Below are 20981 nucleotides of genomic sequence, written 5' to 3' on the forward strand. Positions count from 1 at the left end.
CCCTAACCTTGTTTGCCTCAGTTTCCTCATCTGTAAAATGGACTAGAGAAGGAAATGCAAACCACTTCAGTATCTTTAATAAAAAAAAAAAAAAAAAAAAAAAGCCAAATGGGGTCAGGAAGGCCTCAAGAGTTAAGAAACAACTGAAAAAACGACTGACACAACAACTAGAAGGAGGGGCTTGGACAAGATGATAAGGTTTCCAGTTCTAAAGCTCTGACCTAGATTCCTTGAACTAAGGTGACAGAGGAATTCAATGACCTGTTGTAAAGATTAAATTAATCAGACTTGCTCAATATCATTATTGAAAATCTATTGGCCCCCAATTGATCTTAGCCAGTTACTCTGGACTCCAAAATAGACATCCTCCCCAAACCACACAGCACTAGACAAACATGTACAGCCATTACATTAAACAGCACCTCTAATCTTCTTAAAACCAACCAAAAGTTATTCAAATGATGATGATCAGCCACTCCCTGGCCCCACACCCCGAAACAACAACACCCAGTTACATTCAATTAAACCCAGCCTTTCCCACTGCTCCCTTACTCTTAAATCTTCTGTTAACTCTTTGTGCTATTAACCTTTCTGTAACTCTTCTATGAAAATATTCTTCCAAGTTTCCAGGTAAGTATTCAGAAGAGGAAGGCAAAGGCTTGTTTTGTTGAATTTCATGGCAAGTCTGCCCTCCTTCCACTGGAGAAGGCAGCCTCCCACATTTTTCCACAGAATTTCAGAGAGCACGGAGGAAAGGAAGTTTATCAGTGGAGACTGTCAGTTCAAAATCCACATTTTTCCACTCCCTACTTAGTGGTCCTATGTAGGGGCTGAGAAGAGAAAGTTCTATTTATCCCCAGATCATGCAATCCCTTTCAAGGGAACACATTTCTGGAACTGAAATGTAGGAATTGAAATGTAGAGAGACAGCAAGGGAAGCCAGTTATTTACCATTTACATAGGCTGTCCTCTATCTTGTACTTACTCATTTTTCAACATTCACCAGCCTCGCTCGTGTGGGAGGGAAAATTGTGACAGCCAGAATGAAGGAGATATGAGGGTCAATGACATCTATAACTACTTACTTACATCTCCCACATTTCTAAAGCCAATCTCACATCACTTTCTCCAAATTAAGCAGCCTTCTGCCAATAACACTATCATTAAAAAGTCACTCAAGCTTCAAAATCATGTCTTTGACTCTTCCCTGTCCTTAAACCTCCACCATATCCAATCTTGCAGTCAAGAATTTAACAAATATTTCTTAAGCACATAGTACTTGAGAAGCAGCTGTGCCGGATGATGGATGCAATGATGAACAAGAAAAAGACCCTGCCATTTGGAAATAAAAGCATGTGAAAGGCACAATGTGTTCAGAGAGATGTGCAAAGGAAGAGCATTCAGATGGGGAGATGGTGGTACCTGAAGGGAAGGATGGCCCAGGCAAAGCATATGATGGGAACAAAGCTTCATTTATAGGAAAGAGTAAGACATGGCTAATAATCTACTTTGACCAGAATGAAAAAACTGAAGGGTGATCCTTAGGTGTCAGGTTATAGTTGACTTTGGATGACAAGGTTTGGAGCTCGGATTTTCTTTTATGGGCAACAGAAAGCCATTTAAGGTTTTTTTTCAAGGCCATCAGACCCAAATCCACAGAATACTACTCTTGTACAATGTATCAGAACCCTCTGGGGAGATTAAAGGATGAAAAAGGTAAAGGCTAAAACCCAGTCAGGAAACTGCTAGAATAGTCTAAGAAGAGACAAAGGAGGCCAGGTCAGAGTTATTTCTATTCATGTTGTGAATAATTAACACTTTAAAATGCCACTTTATGCAGGGTGTCCCTAAAATCTTGATGCAATTTTAGCCTGAATGGCTATAATAGCTTTAAATTACACCAAAACTTTTGGGACATCCTACAGTTTTGGATTTGGGATTAATTGTGGGGAGGAGGGGGGGTTTAATTTTTTTTTTTCCAGAAAAATCTTCTTAGGTGGCTAGTACAGATATTCTTATTCCTCTCATAAATGTACTAAAATTCAGAAAGGTTAAATCACTTAGCAACTAAATGTTGAAACTGATATTTAGAAACTGACTGGCCTTGAGGGGCACAAGAGGGTCAAAGATGATTGAGGTTTTTAGCTAAGGGGACTGGGCTAAGGCTGAAGCTTTAACAGAAAATTAACAATTCAAAAACAAAGCAGAGAAAGAGAGAAGCTAGGAAGGGAGGCAGTTTGGGGGGAGAAATGCAGGTACAGTAAATGTGGATATAAAGTATTCCAGTTTACCAAGTGTCTTCTTAGTAGGTATTGTTATTTTAACTTTACAGTAAAAAATGTGTAACATTTATTATATAGATTTTTGAAATGGAAATTTATTGTTTTATATTCAATCATCTCTTAGGTCCCATTGTGATACTGAAAGGTTTTCTCTTTTTCTCATTTTGGATTTAAGTTTAAAATGAATTAAATTTTTTCTTTTAAGAAATTTTACATGTTAAAAAATGGGTGGTCAGAGAGATTATGTGATTTGTCCAAGTTCACACAGCTGTGTGAGTTTGCTACAGAGCAAAGTCTTGTGGGAAATAATCTTGAGTCCAAATCCTGTATGCCTCCCAGTAGGCCCTTTCACCTATCTCCACCCCCACCCTCCAATTGCGAGCATCCCCAGGACTTTCATTTTGGATATGCTGAGCTTGGTATCAGTTTTGTAGGATGTTCAAATGGCAGCTGGAAATGTAGGTCCAGAATTCAGGGGAGAACTAGAAAGTGCTTCTAGTATTATCCCTTCTTTTCCATTCCCAGTTCCTAGTTCTGCCCTCTGAGGCCCATAAGTCTCATCACTGCTTTCTGCAGTCAGCCCTTAAAATACTTGAAGACAAAAATAGAATATGCTCACAAAGATCTGAAATGGCTGAACAAATTATGGCATGTGAATACAATGCAATATTGCTGCGCCAAAGGAATGCTAAAAGACGGCATGAAGCAAAAGATTGGCAGCTGATGACTAGATAGATACGAAGATAGACATTCAAGATAGACAATGCCCTATATATACTGGCTCTGTGAATGAGGGAACATATTAACTTCTCAAATGTCCCCCCAAAATTCTCTAAGACTACATAAATATCAGCACAGTTGCCAATTTGCAACAGTAAAGGAAATTTCTTCAGGAGACAATTCCTTCACCAACAAAGTAGAGCTAGACTGACTGACTAAATGAATGAAAAGGAACACTAACTATGAATAACTCATAAAAACATGGAACAACTTGTAAAGAATAAAAAAGCAGAACCCAAACAAACTGTACATGATGATCATAATGACATGTCAAGTCAACAAGAACAATTCTAATCAAATACAAATCAACATCAGTATTTTATCAAGAAGGGCAAAGAATATATTTCTCTATCCATAATCAATAAACTGTTTGGGGATAATGTAATCATTTTTAAAGAACTTTCTGGACTTTTTCTAAAAAAGTATTAAATGAAATTTCATGAAAACAAACTGTATTCATGCATATTGTTTTAAAGTTAAAAAAAAAATAACCAAAAATATCTATCAGATTCCCTCTAAGTCTTCACATTACCAGATCCTATCATATGACATAAAGTTAAGTACCTTCACCATCCTGGCTTATTTCTATAAAATTTCCAGCTTATCAATCTCCTTCTTAAAACGTTTTAACCAGAATTGAAAACAATACTCCAGATATGGTCTGACAAGAGCAGTGTACATTGGAGCTACTGTTTTGCTGATATGAGATTCTAAATCTTGCTTAAAAGAGCCTGATATTCCAGTTGTATCCCATATCATTGATTCATGTTGTTCTTAGAGTTCACAAAAATTCCCACATCTTTTTCAGAAAAATTGGTATTCAGCTACTGGAGAAGTAGATTTTTGTGAACATAAGTGTAAAATTATATTTGTCCCTTAAATTCCATCTTCTAGATTCAGCCAATGTTCTACACAATTGAATTTGTAGAATTTTTTTGAACAACTTTTTGAATCCAGACTCGGTTATCCAACATGTCAACTATCTTATTTACCTTAGTCATCTTTGTCTTCCTCTAAGCCACTGATAAAAAAAAAAAAAAAAGTGTTAAACAGCATAGAGTGAAGGGTAGATCCCTGCAGCAACACAGTCATATTTTAATTCTTTGAGTCCGGTTATTCAACCAGTCTCCTACCCCATTTGACTTCATCTTCTAGTGCCCATCTTTTTATCTTATCCATGTATAAAGCCTAAACGGATTTTGTCAAACATAATTATCAAATTATAAAATTTTCTTTGGTAAAATTTAGATGATTTTTTTTTGACATGGGCCCCTTTTGGTGAGATGATGAAACCCAGGGACCCCTTCTCAGAATAATGTTTTTTAATGCATAAAATAAACATGTAGGACTACAAAGGAAACCAATTGTACTGAAGTATAGTTATGAGAATATTTTTTAAAATACGAGTCTGGGGCAGCTAGGTGGCTCAGTGGAATAGAGCACCAGTCCTGAAGTCAGGACAACCTGAGTTCAAATCTAATCTCAGATACTTAACACTTCTAATTATCTGACTCTGGGCAAGTCACTTAACCCTAATATCCTCAGAGAAAAAACAAAAAAAGAAGTCCATACACTCCAGATTAAGAACCACTGATCCCCTCTAAAATAACAATAGCATTGCAGTCAAAAAGAGAGAAAATTATATTAGTCTGACATGGCCACTTCTGGCTTCCTGGGATCATGGCTTCCTTTTCTAGATGGCCATGCTCCATCCCTTTGATAATACATTCTAGAATTTTGTCAAGAAGTCAAACTCACTGACCCAAGTGTTGGCAAACTACTCTCTTCCTTATTTTGAAAACTGAGACTTCACTTCCTTGTAACAGCTCTCCCACTCTACATATCTTTCAGCCTTGACTGACAATAGTTCTGTAAGCCCATGGACCAGCCTTCAGTGTCTGAGGACACTGCTGGCTTACTGCAATCTCCTCCATAGCCCCGTGTCTCTGCAAACTCCATCGGGCCCTCTGAAATAGCTCCTGTACACAATAAGCCTTGACAGATGTTTGTTGAATGGAAGTAGAAGCAGCTGATTTAAACCTTTATTTACAGCTGAGGCTAAGAGCCTCCAGAGGTAAGGAGCTGTTGCCAAGGTCATATGGACCACAGACTTAACCTCACAGGTTTCAAGGGCAGAATCTCTCTCTGCTCCTGCACCACTCTGGCCAAGTCTTAGCTCCTCTGGGCTCTTTCCTGCTCTAGAGGACTCCAGGTCTGGGACGTCACTCTCTGGGGGATTCTCTTTCAAGCACTGGGCTCCCAGCGGGTGCTCAATAGATACTTCTGGACTAATGGATACATCGTGTGGAACACTGGCAACCGTCTGGTTATTTGAAGGTGAACTAGGACCGGGCAGAGTCCTGATCACCTCTTGGCTTGTCTCTAGGCTCCGTGACACAAGGGAAGCCACCAGATTACCAGATAATCCTCACAACAAAATGTGGGACAAAGAAGTCTGTTTTGAGATTTGAAAGGTAACCTGGGATGACCCTTGTATAGTTAACTCTCCCCTCTTAACTGTAAGATGTACCAGCACATTAAGGGGCAGGGAAAGAAGATGGTGAAGGACACCACAGTGGCCAGGAGCCAACGCCTTGGAGCTGGGTGGGAAGAAATAAAATGTCATTAGCAAGTAACCGCCTCCATCTGTCCCCTCCCAATCTCTGTCCACAGGGCTGGAAATATAAGTGCAGGGGGTGTGGTAGCAGCAGCTGCTGAAAAATGAGTGAGTTAAATGAAGCTCCCTTCCTTTTTTATCCTACCTCAAGCCCTTGTCAGAACTGCCAAGATTGTAGGTCATTAGAGAGACACAGAGAAGTGATGGCATCCTCTTCTCTCAAGAATTTTAGGAAAAGCACCAAGAGTCACATTTCTGGAATGAGTTACTTTTGTTAAGATGCTTTATAAGATGGCAGAATATATTGTCCCTTTCCCAGCATTGGCTCAGAGTGAGGAGAACTGAATTTAAATCTCTGCTCATTTTTATCCCGGTGCCTTTAGGGCAAGACCCTCAGTTTCCTGATGCCAAAGAAGGGCCCCACCAGTTAAGAGCCTCCCAGTCCCTCCCAGTTGTAAGGCCCATAATGCTGGTTTGGGAATTCGGTGACTCCACAGACACTGGACGTGAGTATGTGGAAGGGGTTCCCATGCCCTGCAGACAATGCCAGCTCCTCTGCTCCCACTCCAAATAGTTTCCGAGCTCAAGAAAGCAGAGATTTGCTGGTCCTCGTGTTATCGAGTAATTTTTGAAATTCTTCCTCAATTACACATTACAGCCTTATCTGCAATCTCCGTAGGCCACATAGGCCTGCTTTCACGTCATGCCCACTGTGCCTCTAGGACACAAGTATCACTCCCAAATAACCCGGGCTCTCATAAACATGAGATCGTTTTACATTAAGGTTTGCAGGAATGTGGCTTTTTCCCGTCTTGGAGGAGTGGTAAAGGGAGGGTGGTTTGGAATATGAGGGTTAAAATGAAGCTTCTGTTTCTGCTCCATCAATGATTAACTCTTTTGCTGCTGAATGCAGAATAGCTAAGATTTCTGGACAGCATGTATTGCACCCCTGGGCCAGAAGGACAGAAGAAAACAAACATGAAAATCAGCACACTTTTGCACACAAAAGGGGCCATGCTTATGAGAGCTGGAATTATGTAGGAGAAAGATTTGCATTCTGGAGGCAAATGTGAAGGCAGGATGTGAAAGGAGGACTCTGTGGGCTATGGAAAAACATTAATGCCAGCAGGGTCTGGCCTTCTGTGGTGGAACAAGAGTTTTTTTCCTGTAGTTTTCATCTGGAAACAAGGTATTTTAAGTTGCTGTTATGAATGAACTAAAAACATTCATTGCATGAACTTAGTTTGATTAACTAACAGATAAAATCTATACAAAATGCTTCGATACTTAGAGTGAAATGCTGACAGGGCGAAGCTAAGATAACTTACATCACCACAAATCATAGAATAAATGTGGAGATCAAGAGATAAGGCACAACTGACTCCAACAATCTCTGCAAAAACAAAGCCTATTAGCTTCTAGATGAAACCATAAAACCCAAAGCAGGAGAAGTAACTAGGTATTACATGTGTCAGGGTAATTTTATATTGAAAGGCATTACTATAAAGAACTATTAGACATATATTTATAGATATAGATATATAGTTAGACATACCTGTGTGTGCATATATAAACACACACTAAAAATATATATATGTAAAATTTTGTCTAAAGTCATTTCTATATAAAGCCATATTAAACATATAGTAGTATATATAGATTTATACAAATATAATTTCTTTATGATATATGTGTGCATAACCACACATCTAAACATATTTATATACATGTAATTTTATTTAGAAATCATTTCTGTATGCATTTAAGTATATAAATGTATTTCTGTTTATTCACATGTATTTCATGTCTACATAAAGACATATTAGGTATATGCAAATATATAAATCTACTTACATAGATTTATATAGAGATATAAATATAGATCAATCGATCGATTTAGCTCTATAGCTATATGTAGATACTTTTCTATCTCTGCATCTATACAGCCTGGACTTCTGATGAGTATAGGGAATTCTCGATGAGGAAACCATTTACCAATATTGATCAGCAAATAATTTCTCTGCAATGTTTGGTCTTAGAAAGTCTCCTAGGGCATATAGGAGAACTTTTCTAGGACACATAGTGAAAATATGTCAGAGGCAGAATTGAACCCCAAATCATTTTGCCAGGCAAAACATATATAAGGTATAGACTTAGTATAGCTAGGCTGATAGATATGCAAATATAAACACATAGATCATCCTATACATATAATATGTAAATACAACTAGATAGACAGACCTGGAGACCAAAAGATCTGAATTCAAATCCAGCCTCACTTATTTGGGGGGGAGGAGGGGAGTGGCAGGAGAGAGGAATGGTGTTAAATGATGTCTTTGCTCAAGGTTACATAACTATTAAATGTCTGAGGCTATATATGAACCAAGTCCTCTTGACTTCAGGGCCTATACTCTTCATAGCTGCCTCTTCTTCATATACTTCTTATCTGTGTCACTTTGGATAAGTCACTTAATGTCCTTCTGCTGCGGTGGCTTCATCTATAAAATGAGGATAATAATAGCACCTACCTCTCAGAGCTGTTTTGAAGATAAAATGAGAAATAATATTTGCAAAGTGATTTGGCAAAACTTAAAAAAAAAGCATACACAAATGTTAGTGTTTATTATTACTGTTGCTGTTATTATCACTGTTACTACACCTATAGTTTCAAGGTACTTATTTAAAAGCAAAACAAAGAATGAATCATCTTTTTCATTCCTTGAAATTAAAAGCAAATACTTAGTAGTAGGTTGTGGCTATTAGAATAGTTCCTCACAATTCACACAGAAGCTAGGATAGAGAAATGACAATCACAGATTTAGGAATGAAAGGACCCAAAACGTCATCTGCTCCAACTCTGCCATTTTACAGATAAAGAATAGAAGTCCCATGATTTGCCCAAGGTTTCACTAAGTGATAGAGCCAGCACTTCTGACTCCAAATCCAAAGCTCTTCCTGCTACATCCTGACTTCAGGATTTTGTGGAACAGTCTGAATTTTGACTCACATAAAACTCCCAGCTTTATGATTGACCACATGTCTTTATGCCAATCCTATAAAGTAGATAGGCACAAAAATTAATTATTATCTCCATTTTACAGATGAAGAAACTCATACACAGGAAGGATAAGTGATTTGCCCTGTAAGTAATGGAGCTTGTTCAAGTGTTGTTCATGCTTCCCTTTGAAAGAGGACCAGTAAAAGAAATCAAGAGAATGATGCCTTCACTGGCTCTTGAATGGGGTCTAAGTGAGAGCAAGGTGCAAAGTCATCAGCCTTACTGTCTCCTCCAGAACTTAAGCCTTGTAATTCTATTAGTGCTCTCTGCATTACCATGCCAACATTTATGGTAGATCTAACTGGTATTTGAAGGGGAACAAAAGACCTAAGATGTTATTCACCTGGCTTTTTAGGGAGGATTCCAAACCATTTCAACCATCCCACTAGAAGCCTATTCTAATGCCCCTCCTTAACCAGTTCCTCACTCCCACTCCAGGGGCCATATTTAGGTTGAGTAATTTATTCTATCTTTATCTAGTTAGTACAGATTTGTTTGCTTAAAGTCTCCCCATTTGATTGTGAGCTCCCTGAGGACAGGGATTGCCTTTTGCCTCAAAGAGTTTGAAACTAGAGAGATTTAAGTTAAAATTTGGACTTAGGTTAAAATTAAGCTAGGCCAACTCCAAAACTTCTATTATTCTACTCACCAATAAGAATGGCAAAAAAAAAAAAAAAAGTCTCATTTCTTTATTTCTCAAAAAAAATTGTATAATCATACTTCCTTTTTTCTTTTAATTCAAAACCTGAACAGAACAGTTGCAATACCAATAAGCTGTACTAATTCTTCCTTCTAAGCCATCCAAAAGAATAAGGCCAAGCCAACAATAAGAGATTATTTTCACTAAAAGGGCAATGGAAAAGCTCATAATGAATGGGTATGAGTTGACTGTAATAAAGGAACAATAAAGAACCCAAAACATGTTCAAGAAAAAGGATGGATTATACACTGATGAGCAAAGCGGGTGAGGGGAAAGAGGGAAAAGTCCCCAAGCATAATGGGGGAGGGGGGACCCCTTGTAGTTATCTTAGAGGAGATACATAAAATGGGCAGACATAATGGGTTTGCAATCTGCGCTGTTGCATAGAACAGCCCACATTAATGAAATCAGAGTCGTCTTAAGTATTGAATAATTTTTTGACCACAGAATTCACTGGACTAAAAAGAAAGCTAAGGTTTTAACATAATCATTCTGATCACAGTGATGACAGAGGTTATCATGTCAGCACCCTAGGGATTCAGTTATAACTCCACCTCTCAGCCAATCAACCAACTAACTTCTGCTTCAATGTCAACAGCTCACCAAATCACCAAGTCACAGCTCTCCACTAAGAGAGATCAATCCATTGGTACTTCATCAACCTGGGTGATTTCCAAGCTACCTGCTATAAGGATTGCTCTTTAGGGATTGCAAGAATTCTCAGGGAGGACCCACCTCCACTCTTCTCAGATGGTCCTGTAAGCATGAATCCAAAGCAATTTAGAGTTTGAGGAAATTACAAGTAGCTCCACATCCCAAAAACACTGGGAATCACTTTCAGGAACTATTGGTTGTAGGACCCACTGACAATAAAGACAGACTTGTGAATTGAGAGAAATTGTAATTAGTAGTGATCACAGAAATATGAATCAAGAGACTCGGGGGCAGTGGAAGCTTTGCCACTGGCCATTAGTCGCTTTACAAAACTATTTAGCTGCCAGCTTCCAAAGATAATCCATTTAGACTAGATTGTCTGTAAGGTCCCTTTCAACTCTTGGAGACAAGATTTTTCTGAATATGAGGCAAACTCAATAGCGTCCTCATCACAAAAACACAAGACTAGATCTTGCCAAATGAATCAGCTATTGGTGGCTTAGACATTTAGAAAAATGCATTAAATGTTTTGATTATTAGAGTACCATTAGATTTTGTACACTGGAGTTAACATTTATTGAAAAGATAGCCTTGTAGCTTGAAAGAGTATCTTCTGCTATCTCCCAGAAAATATGGCTTATTCATCTTGTAAAAGCTGGTTCAGGATGAGTCCACTTCCACTCCCCCACCAAGACTTCACTGTAAGGAGTGGTTGCCAACCCTTCAGAAACAGGATATATTTTCTAAGGCTTATGGGTCATGTCATGTCATGTTCCAATCACCATGTGCTCTTTGTTTTCTGGATTTTGTTTTCTTCTACAACCCAGACCATGCCAGTCAATCACAGATGAGGGGATTTGATCTTCTCCCCTGTAGAAGTAGGCCCCACCATCTCACCATGATTTTAAACCAAAGTCGGGAGGTCTGCAATGCATCAACATGAACTATGTTCCAGGACTTTTTGAACATTTAGTACATTTTTAGGCAAAGAGAAAAAAAAAAAAAAAGATGGCAGATGGCATCCTAAAATAACCACAAAGATTGAGGAGCTTCATTGCCCAGCTGTTTCTTCTTCCTTAAGGATATGCACATTTCAAGTCCAGAGCCATCCTTCTTGATGAATAAGTTAAGATCAAGGCTTATTTCATAGCAAATGAGTAGAACCATAAAAAAATTTGTCCATTTCCCACCCCCACATATTATGGAAGTTGGAATTGCTCCTAACCAGGCAACAATTATCCTAAACTTGGAGAAGGGTAATTAACAACATTTCTTTTTCCAAGTCATTACTACTTTAACAATTCTGCTCAAAATGGGCCTAACTGGATCCACTTCACATTTGGAAAATTTGCCGAAAAGGGCACATAAAAATGTAGGCTTTGCACTTTGCCTCATCTACAGAAAGTTTTTGACAAATTTAAAATGCTACTGGGAATACTACAATTCATATTTTCTCTTGCTTTCAAAGGTAGATGAGTGATTCAGGTCCTTTGATCAATTCTAAAGTTTAACTCTAGCTTCTTCAGGAGCCTGCAAATCAATGTTCCCAACTTCTGATAATGGCAGGGAAAGACTTTTATGTTCACCGTCCACTAGGGCTCTCTCCAGCCTTTCATCCCCTCACAGCCTATCCAACCTCAGCACAGATTCATTCATTTAACAAATATTTTATCAAACCCAATATTACCCTAAGATGCTATGGAAAAACAAAACTGGGCCAATCTTGGTCCTTGCCTACATTTATAACCCAATCAAAAAGGAATTAAGATACAATAAATCTCTTTAAACTAAAGCAGCTCTGAATAAAGTCCAGATAACTGGAGTTCAAGTCTAGCCTTAGAAAGATATTCTTGGACAGTTACCCTGGGGGCAATGCACCAGATCCAGTTCAAAGACAAGTCTGTAGTCAGAGCCACAGGACTGGAATCATGGGGGTGTAACCTGGAAATTATCAAGCAAGACACTGTAGAGAAGACCAGCACCGTAGCAGGACTTTGTGCTTGGCAAGGACTGTGCTGGTAGGCAATAAGGCCAGGAAGGCAGAAAGAGAAAAGGAAGAAAAATATGTGTTCTGGGAAAGGTTCAAAGTGTTTAGACCAACTGCAATAACTGTAAAGATTTTAAAGGAGGTGAAGTGCTCTCCCCTTAACAGACCAGCCGTACAGCTAGTGCTGGTACCATTTACTGTGACCATTTTAAAGATGAGGAAACTGACGCTTAAAGTAGTTAAGTGACTTGACCATGGTCATACAGCTAATGTAATTATTGCCTCTTCAGCTTCAAAAGTCCCTTTCCCTGACTCCATGCAATCTCTGCAAGAGTTTACAATGGGAAGAAATCAAAGAAAAAACTGGAAAGACAGACAGGCCACAGGGTACAAGGCCTTTTCCAGGCTACAGTGGTGTGATGGAAAGAAACTATCAAAAGCAATGGCAAATTATAACTCTCCTGGTTCAGACCTGGAGTCACAGTTTAGACACCAGAGAAAAGAGATTCAAGAATCTGAATAATACAATAAAATTCTAGTATTATTCTATTTACAGTATTATTCAATTTCTAATACTTCTAGATAGTTCTCAAATGATGAATAGTATGGATGAACAGAATTAGAAAAAGTGCTGGATTAGGAGGGAAAGACTATGGGTTCAAATTATTATTTTGCTATTCCCTTCCTGGCTTTATTTCCCCTCTGAACCTCACTTCCTCATCTATAAAATGAGGTGTTGGGCTAGAGGAACTCTAAGATCCCTTCTAGCTCTAAACATGTGAACAGTTTTCCCTTCCCCTATAAATAAATAGCAATGGCTGAGACACAATTTATAACTGACAATTCAAAAGCTATCAGCCTTTTTTCAGTAAAGTTAAGCAAGTTATGTAGGAACCAGCCTGAATCACTAAAGTCATTATTTTTTTTAACAAACAACTTCTAAAAGAAATTTACTATATTCTACAAAAAAAAAAAAAAAATTCTGGATCAACTACTAGTTAATATGAGTTGATTTGAATTTTATGAATAGTATAGATATCTACATATTGATGGCTTTTCCCTTCAAGAACAGCATAATACTTCTCTAATAAAATCCCCAGAGACTCGGATATAAGATAAGTAGTAAATTTACCTTAAAATCTGAATGAACTGAATAGAACAGAATTTCCCAGGAAGAAAACATAGGGCAGTGGGAAGAGGAAACAAGCCTGTGGCCAGTCAGCATCATTCACATGTGAGCAGGGAAAGGCACCTGTTACTTGTAAAATTAAATACTCTAATACTAAATAATTAAATAAATACTAAATACTATAAAATATAGTATTTGAAATTAGATAGGTCCTTAGAAATTATTTGTTGCACTCCTCTCATTTTACAGCTGAAAAAATGGAGACCTCCAGAAGTAATCTTTTATTCAAGGTCAAGAAGGTTATAGAGGAATAAGACCAGGATTTGATTCTAAGATCTCTACGCTGCAAACCCAGCAGTATTTATTCCTATACCAGCTTATAATGAAAGCAGACCCCACCCCACTCCCCAAAAAGCTAGAGGAACAAAGGTGAATAACTTGACCAGAGTGTCAGCCCAACCAATTTTAAACCAGAACCTTATAGTGACGTGGGATAAACATGAAGAGGTGACTGAAACTATTGAATAGGCTTCCCCAAAACAAGTTTCTGTTCCCATTCCGTGGAAGAATGCCTTAATTTAGAAAGGTTAAGGGCCCTATAGCATTTCCAGTCACTGCCTCTCCTCTCCCAAATGCTCCCTCCCCCTGACCAAGTATACATGTTTCTTGAATTTGAATTTTGCCCAACTTTAATTTTTATCCAAAATATGTTTTACATGATAGCACATGTATAAATGATATCAAGCTGTCTACCATCTTTGGAAGAGAGGAGGGAGAAAAATTTGGAACGCCAAAATCTTATAAAAATGAATGCTAAAAATTTTCTTGAAAAAAAAATTAAATTAAAAAAAATTTCTCCAAGTCTGCCTGACTGCAACAAAGCTCTCTCTTCCCAAGAGATGACCAGTTCTCCAGTCACTGTAGGGTAAAAAAAAAAAAAAAAAAAAAAAAGGCCCAACAACATACACTAGGCTATTCCAGACAAGATGTTTTACTGCTGCTTTATTACACAAACTGATTATGTTTAAAGCTCCCTGAGGAGAGGGGACTGGGGAAAAAAAGGATCGTCAGCAAAGACCTCTATTGGCATGGGCAAGAGGCAGTGGAATCTCCTTGGGGAATTAACTTACTCAAATACCATCGATCAACATTTGAAAACCCACACAGATCATGACAGAACCCTCAGCTGCATCCTTTGCCTTAAAAAAAAAAAAGAGTTCTGAAAGAGTTAAATTGTTCCAGGCAAAAGGGCTGAGCTTATTCTATCAAAATGCTCCAGATGGAAATCGCAGAATTTCTCTCCTCAGCTCTGTGGAGCACACACACTGTTCTCCTATGGCAAAAAAAAACAAAAACAAAAAAAAACACACAATGTTCTCAAGAAAGAGAATTTTTATTTCCAGGCACACAGTACAACTCTGTTTCAGCCTAGTCCTCCAGGAATATTTGCATTAACTGTCAATCACAAGCTTTCTGGGAGAGTATAAAAACTTACAGATTAATAAAAAAAAAGGAACAGAGAGGGTTCTGCAAAAAAAAAAAATGACAACAGTCCACACGATATGAAATTATATTAACTTATCCACACATTACCCTTCCATCCTCGATGACATTTATCAGCTCCAATCCCAGCAAAGGGACTAATACTCTAGAAACCAAGGGGCCCCAGAGGCCAGGCTATGGAATTTGACCAGACACTAAAAGCCTGAATTTTACTAAAGGAATCTGAATCCCCACAAGCCAAGAAGCCGGCTCTGGTCTTTGGGAAGGAGACAAGTTAGACTGACTGTCTTTGAGGGCAAGCCCCCCAGCAAAACCACAAAGGGATTGATGAGGTTGGGCCTTTCAGCCTCTGAAGGGTTCTACCTCCTCCTTACAAAGACTAGAAAGGGAAGAAAAAGCCACAGAAAAGGTAGAGAGAGTCTCAAAAAGTCCATCTATATTCTAAGACTTAAAACTTATTCAGATGACTTTAAAGCAAGATCAAGTAAAATAAGTCCTAATTCCATGTTCAACAGCTACTAGACTATAAACTCTCTGAGGGCAGAGATTAGGTCAGTTTTTTTTCCTAATACTTAACAGAACAATGGCAGTGTTTAATTCTGAAAAGGGAACTAGAGAGAAAATCCAAGTTCTGGGTTCTAATTCCTAATTAGCTATGTGACCTTGGATAAATACTTTAATCTCTGGGCCGGTTTTCTCAGCAAAAAATGAGATGTTTAGAACTGTTTTTATGGTTCCTTTTAGCTCTCAAATTCTATACAATATCAATGGGAAAAGACTGGAGGGAAAGAAAACTCTTCCGTCTGTGACAAGCTTAAAGAGAAACCTCAGAGATCCAACTGCATTACATCATCTCAGAGAGCAGTGTTTGTAAATATGCAAGTGTTTAATTCTGAGACCCACAAGAGAATTTCCAGAATTCCTTTACCAAAAGGATCCGTAGTTAAGATGGTTCTATGAACACCTTTCAGTCCTGAAGCTTCCTAAAAATACATGTGCAAAATCACTTTGTACCCTTAGTCAGATGGGATGCTTCTGAAGAGAGCCTGGAGCAGTGGAAGTTATTAACTCTGTGGGAACAGCTCTGAGCAGGATGTGAAGGAGGACAGACCTGGTTATAACCAGAGGGGGGATTCCAACGGGCAGAATGCAGCCAATCTGGACAGGACACAAAAGGCCAGTGGCCTATTGTTTGTAAAGAGAATCAGGGCTTATCAACCGGGACTAGAGGCCAAGACCTCACTCAATTCCAACTCCAAGCCACACCCCTCCCCAGCCCAGCACAACTGGATCTAGGATTTAGTTTGCTTCCTATTCCTGCTGTAAACCTAGTAGGGCTTTCAGTCATTTGAGGAGAGACCTTCAGAGCACACGCTAGAGGCGGACTAACTGAGGAGATAAGAGATCCCAGCATGGTGGGAACTGCAGATTAAGTCTCTCCAGCTGAAGTGATCAACTGGCTTCCCATTTTAAACCCTCCCAAGCATTGGCTGGAAGAAGGAAGGGTTACAAAGCTCTCCCTAAATCCGAAGTGTTATAAAAAGGTTTTCTAACAGATACAGGCAGAGGAGGAGGGGACACTTCCCTCTACCCTGAAACAAAGGAAAACCTAGATTTCCAGGCATGTGTTATAACATTCAAGGCCTACTTCCCATCCCCCAGCTGAAGTGTCACTAGACTGAGGCACATGGCTATCTCCAGTGACTGATTAGCTGACCAGGTTGGGTAGCCACACAAATGTAGGTTGTGTATTCCTCATTAACAGGCAGGAATCCAAGAAATGAAGGGCAGTAAGGAAGCTGGGTACAAGCTACAAGAATTCACTAGTCACATCTCCGACAACTGGTCACTTGTTTTGCAGGAAAATAATTAAGGGCTTTAAAATAAAAAAGGAAAAGAACAAAGGGTTAAACAAATATCTTTCCCTTTTCCAGAACCACAACCCTGAGGGATGCACAATTCAATTTAAAACCCCGGCCACCACATACTAATTCGGAGTGGAGGGCAAAAGGATGAAGGTGGATGTCTTGATTGCTACTCCCAACATAACTGGCTTATCTTAGGTGTAGCTGAGCTACCTGGGACCAGAGAGGTAAGCCTAGCCGCAGAATTTGTTCCTGGTCTGCCTCTAATGCCACAGCAAATCTAACGTTTTAAAATAGCTGCAGGAGGGGGGAAAAATCCAGCAGGAAAAATAAAAAACCTTTATAAACCCAACCTCTGCAGGAGCTTTCCAAAAAGAACACCTCTAGGTAGCCTTTCCCAGCCCGAATTAGCCTTCAGCCCGTGAAAAGCATTTCCAAACACCTGTCAGATTTCAATCATTCTGAAGACCCGACCCCAAAAGCGGATTGCCCCTTTTATCCTTCGGAGGACCACGTGCCCCTCCCCCCATTCAGGCTAGTCAAGGCAAAAGGGCACTTTTCGTGCCGGTCCGGCCCCTACGGGCAGATCTCGAAGCTCGAGAAAATCTCCATTAGAGCCCGTAGCCCCTAGCCCTGCCATCGTGGGGTGGTACACACCCTCCTGGGCTCCTCACCCCGACAATCTTCTCTGAATAAAAACTCCCCCTTCTGCTCTACCCGGGGAAAAGAAATCTTCCCGACGAGCCACAAAAGCCTCTATTTAAATATGTGAATATGCACGTACAGACATACAAGTACCCATGAATGGATTCCTATATTAGTACAGTTATTTTCAAAATAACCTACCTTTGACCTGAGTATCGTATTCTGCTATGATCTCCTTATCCTTTTTGAATTTAGCTGGAGACGTCATGTTTCCTTCTTAATTCAGCTCCGGAATGGATAGATCCACCCGAAGAAAAAAAAAAAAAAAAAAAAAACGGACCACTCAAATTAAAATCCCCAAGATTTCCTCCGGCGAGGGTCGAAGGGTCTCCCGGCAGAATCCAGCGCCCCGGGGCGCCTCAGTCCGTCGGAAGGCGGCCGGCTGGGGAGGCAGCGAGCGGCCAGCGCGGCGGGAACATGCAGATGTTGGGGGCGGTGGGGGCCGGGGCGGAGCAGCGGCTTCTGTTTCCTAGAGTGGAGCCCGGAGCCGCAGCATCAGCATCAGCCAGGGGAGCCGCAGCGCCGGGAGGCTGTCCTGGGGACTGACATCAACCGCACAGGCAGGGAGTGGAAGTCCTTCCGCACAACAACATGGTGTGGGGGTGTGGGGCTGTGTGCGCCTGACTGTGTCAGTGTCGGTGCGTATCTGGGCGTGTGTGTCTGTGTGTGTGTGTGTGTGTGTGCGCGCGGGGACTGGAGGGTTGCTTCTTTTTCTGTTTTGTTTTACGGGCTCCTGAGATGATGCAAATCAAATCCCAAATGGGAGCAGCAGCAATGCAGGATCGGAAGTCGTTTTCTTCGGTTCACTTGCCTGTAAATGCAGGAAAAGGGGGGGGGGGGGGAGAATGAAGAAGGGGCTATCAGCTGGAGTGTGGCTATACATACGCTGACTGGGGGGTGGGGAAGGCGACGTCTTCCCAAGCTAGGGACCGCCGAGGCCAAGACCCACTCACCTCCACCCCAGGAGGGTGGGCAGAAGGGAGGTGAAGGTTGGGACAGCAAGGTCAAGAGAAAGGGGAAGTTCCCTCCGGAAAGCATGAGCTCTCCCAGAGCCAGGGGAGGGCTGTGGAGAGACTCAACCTAAGCCCATCAAACTGCTGCAGCCACCTCCCCCACTACCCCCCCCCCAAATCTTTCCAAACCTGAGCAGTGCTCAGCCCCAGCCAAAGCCCTCCTGGTGTGGACTTCGAAGCCCCCAGACGTGGTGACCATCGGACCCCGCCCCAATCCCGGTATCTCCCCTAGACATCAAAGGGCGATCAAAAGGCGAGGGCAGGGGGAGGGGGGTGCGGATGCAGTTCCCAGCAGGGACAAGCTACCAGTGCACAACTTTTCCTCCCCTTCTTCCTCCTCGATGTTTTGTTTTTGGTTACTAGCTTCCCTTGGCAGCAAATGTAAAGGGCGGGGGGGACACCAGGGGCAGGGCGAGGTCTGCAGGGAAAGCGATGGGGAGAGTCCTATTCTGCATGGACTACAACGAGAAGAAAAATGTGGCAGGCAGAGGCAGGAAACGGGGCCGCAGAGTCCGGCCAGGGCACGGCCAGCAAAGCGCGGGAGGGCAGCCGGGGTTCAGCCTAAGCCTCCTTCCCCCCACTCCCAATGAGCCAGCGTGCCTGCCTTCCCCCAGCCCCCCAAATGAACCCCATCCGGGCCTACTGGGATTGCCCCTCGTGAACAGGGGAACCCCCGCCTCTTCCAGCTCTCAGCCACATCCCCGCCGCCAGATTCCAGATGCCGGAGCCCTCTCCCCCCTTGGGGCGTATTTTCCAGGCCCGGCTTCTCACCCCCTAACGGTGCCCCACAGAAGGAAGGCTTGTGGAGACGCGAGCCGGCTCCAGCGCGAGCCGGGGCGCATAGCGGGCTCCGGGCGTGCAGGCAGGCAGACCCTCGGACGCCCCTCTCCTTCCTGCCCTTCCTGCAGCGCGAGAGGAGCCCGCCTGTGTCTCCCCCTTCCCGCGATCGAAGGAAAGGACAGCGGGAGGAAAGGAGGAGGGGACGGATGCAAGGAGGGAGGAGGGATGGCGTGGCTCCGGGAAGCAGGAAGGGGGGGTGGGGAATGGATGGAGGGGAGTGAGGTGGGCTCCTCCACTTGGCCGGAGAGGGGTAGGGGCTGATCTCTCGGGAGGGGCGCGCTCCTGGGGCGAGCACTGCCAGATCTCGGAGGGTTGGACGAGGCCGGGCAACAAGGTGTTGCAAGTTAGAGGGCTGAACCGAGGGAGGGAAGTGGCTGCAGCCTGGGCGCAATCCCCGGGAGCGCGCTGGGGAGAGCAAGGCACGAGGTGCCGGCCCCGTGCGTGCACGGACGGACAGACGATGCCGCCTGCCGGGCTCGGGAGGCAGTGGGTAATTAATCAGCTCCCTTCCCGGGAGCGGTGGGAGCTGCTCTGCTGGCCTGGGGGGTTGTCAAGTGCCGATGGAGGTCGGAAAACGCTTAGGGAGCCGCGCCGGGGGTGCTACGGCGGACGCTGGCCAGGGGAGGGCAAGGGGCTGTGCACAAGGGATTTGGGAAGGGTCTCCCTGAGCCTGAACCGCCGGTTGCCGGGCAATGGGATGGCGGAGAAGCCAAACGGACAGTGGATGCCGCTCTCTCCTTCCCGCCCCAGTCCCCGGTTCCCTCCTGGAATCCAGGAGGAAGAAAGGGGAGAAGGAAGGAGCCTTTACCTGGCTCCGGCGCGGCTGGGTCCCCCGGCCCCGGGAACGCTTTCCCTGTTCAGTTCCCGCCCATCCACCCGCTACTTTGCAGCTAGCTTCCCTCTTTCCCCCATCCCCTTCAAGAGCCTCCGCCCGCTCTACGGAGTGATGTCGAAGAGCCAACCCTCCGGTTCGCCAATCATTGACCACCGCCTCGAGACTGACGGACTCCGGAGCCACTAAAAAAAAGTCTGCTCCCGCCTCTCCACACCAACCCAGGAGGAAGGTTGGGCTAGAGCAATCAAAGGGTGTGGCCTATCGTGCAAAGGCGGACTCTTGTGATGAGCCCCACCTCTCCAGATGAGCCCCACCCCTCTGTCCAACTAAAGTTAAAAAAAAAAAATTTAGGGAGGTGGAAACAAGATGCTCAACAACCACACGCGAACTCGAAAGGACCTACAGAACCAATTGGATCGTGACAAGGGGGCGAGGCGTTGCGGGGAATTTTCTCCAATAGAGAATAAGAATCTGAGGGGAATGTCTAACGTCTTCCAATTGGAAGGTCGGAGGGCGTACTCTTTCCTTTTCACTGGGACGAAAGCGAAGACTTGCCTAAACCTCCTTGAAGTTCACCAATCAAAATAGTAGGTGTAGCTAAATTCTTCCAACTGGCAAGCAGGATCGAACAGACACCGTTGCCGGGGCGGGCTGGACAAGGTTCTCCTCCACTCAGATTTTTCACCAGAAGGCGTGTTCAGAATCTTCCAATGGGAGAAGAGGGCGTGTCCCGGATCCCCCCCAATAGGAGTGCGACGTTGGTAATTCAAACTGACAGCCGGTCAGGAAAAGGAAAGGAGAGTGAAAACGGCGTGTCCGGTGACAGGAACCCCGCGAGGACTGAGCCGAACGGACCTGCCCTGCCCTGCCCTGTCCTGCCCTGCCCTCCTGCTTTGCCCCGCCTTTTCGAGGGCGCGCGCTAGCGCGTGCGCGCCTGACCCGTCCAGTTCGAGGAGGGGGGAGAGAGACCTGAGGGAAGGGGGCGCCGAGGGAGGGAGAGGCTGAGGAGAGGG

The 20981-nt window shown here is 42.8% G+C and overlaps 1 protein-coding gene across 1 annotated transcript in view; it reads right to left on the reverse strand.

Annotated features, from left to right (window-relative positions):
- The window catches only part of SRGAP2 (SLIT-ROBO Rho GTPase activating protein 2), a 250781-nt gene extending 229895 nt beyond the window's left edge, over positions 1–20886 (reverse strand). Inside the window, 2 exon segments of the mRNA XM_051998502.1 lie at positions 17422–18091; positions 19065–20886. Coding sequence (XP_051854462.1) covers positions 17422–17488 — 67 coding nt within the window. The 5' untranslated portion in view covers positions 17489–18091; positions 19065–20886.
- Between the last annotated feature and the right edge of the window lie 95 nt (positions 20887–20981).

Source organism: Antechinus flavipes, chromosome 4 (genome assembly GCF_016432865.1).
Source record: "Antechinus flavipes isolate AdamAnt ecotype Samford, QLD, Australia chromosome 4, AdamAnt_v2, whole genome shotgun sequence".
Lineage (NCBI taxonomy): Eukaryota > Metazoa > Chordata > Mammalia > Dasyuromorphia > Dasyuridae > Antechinus > Antechinus flavipes.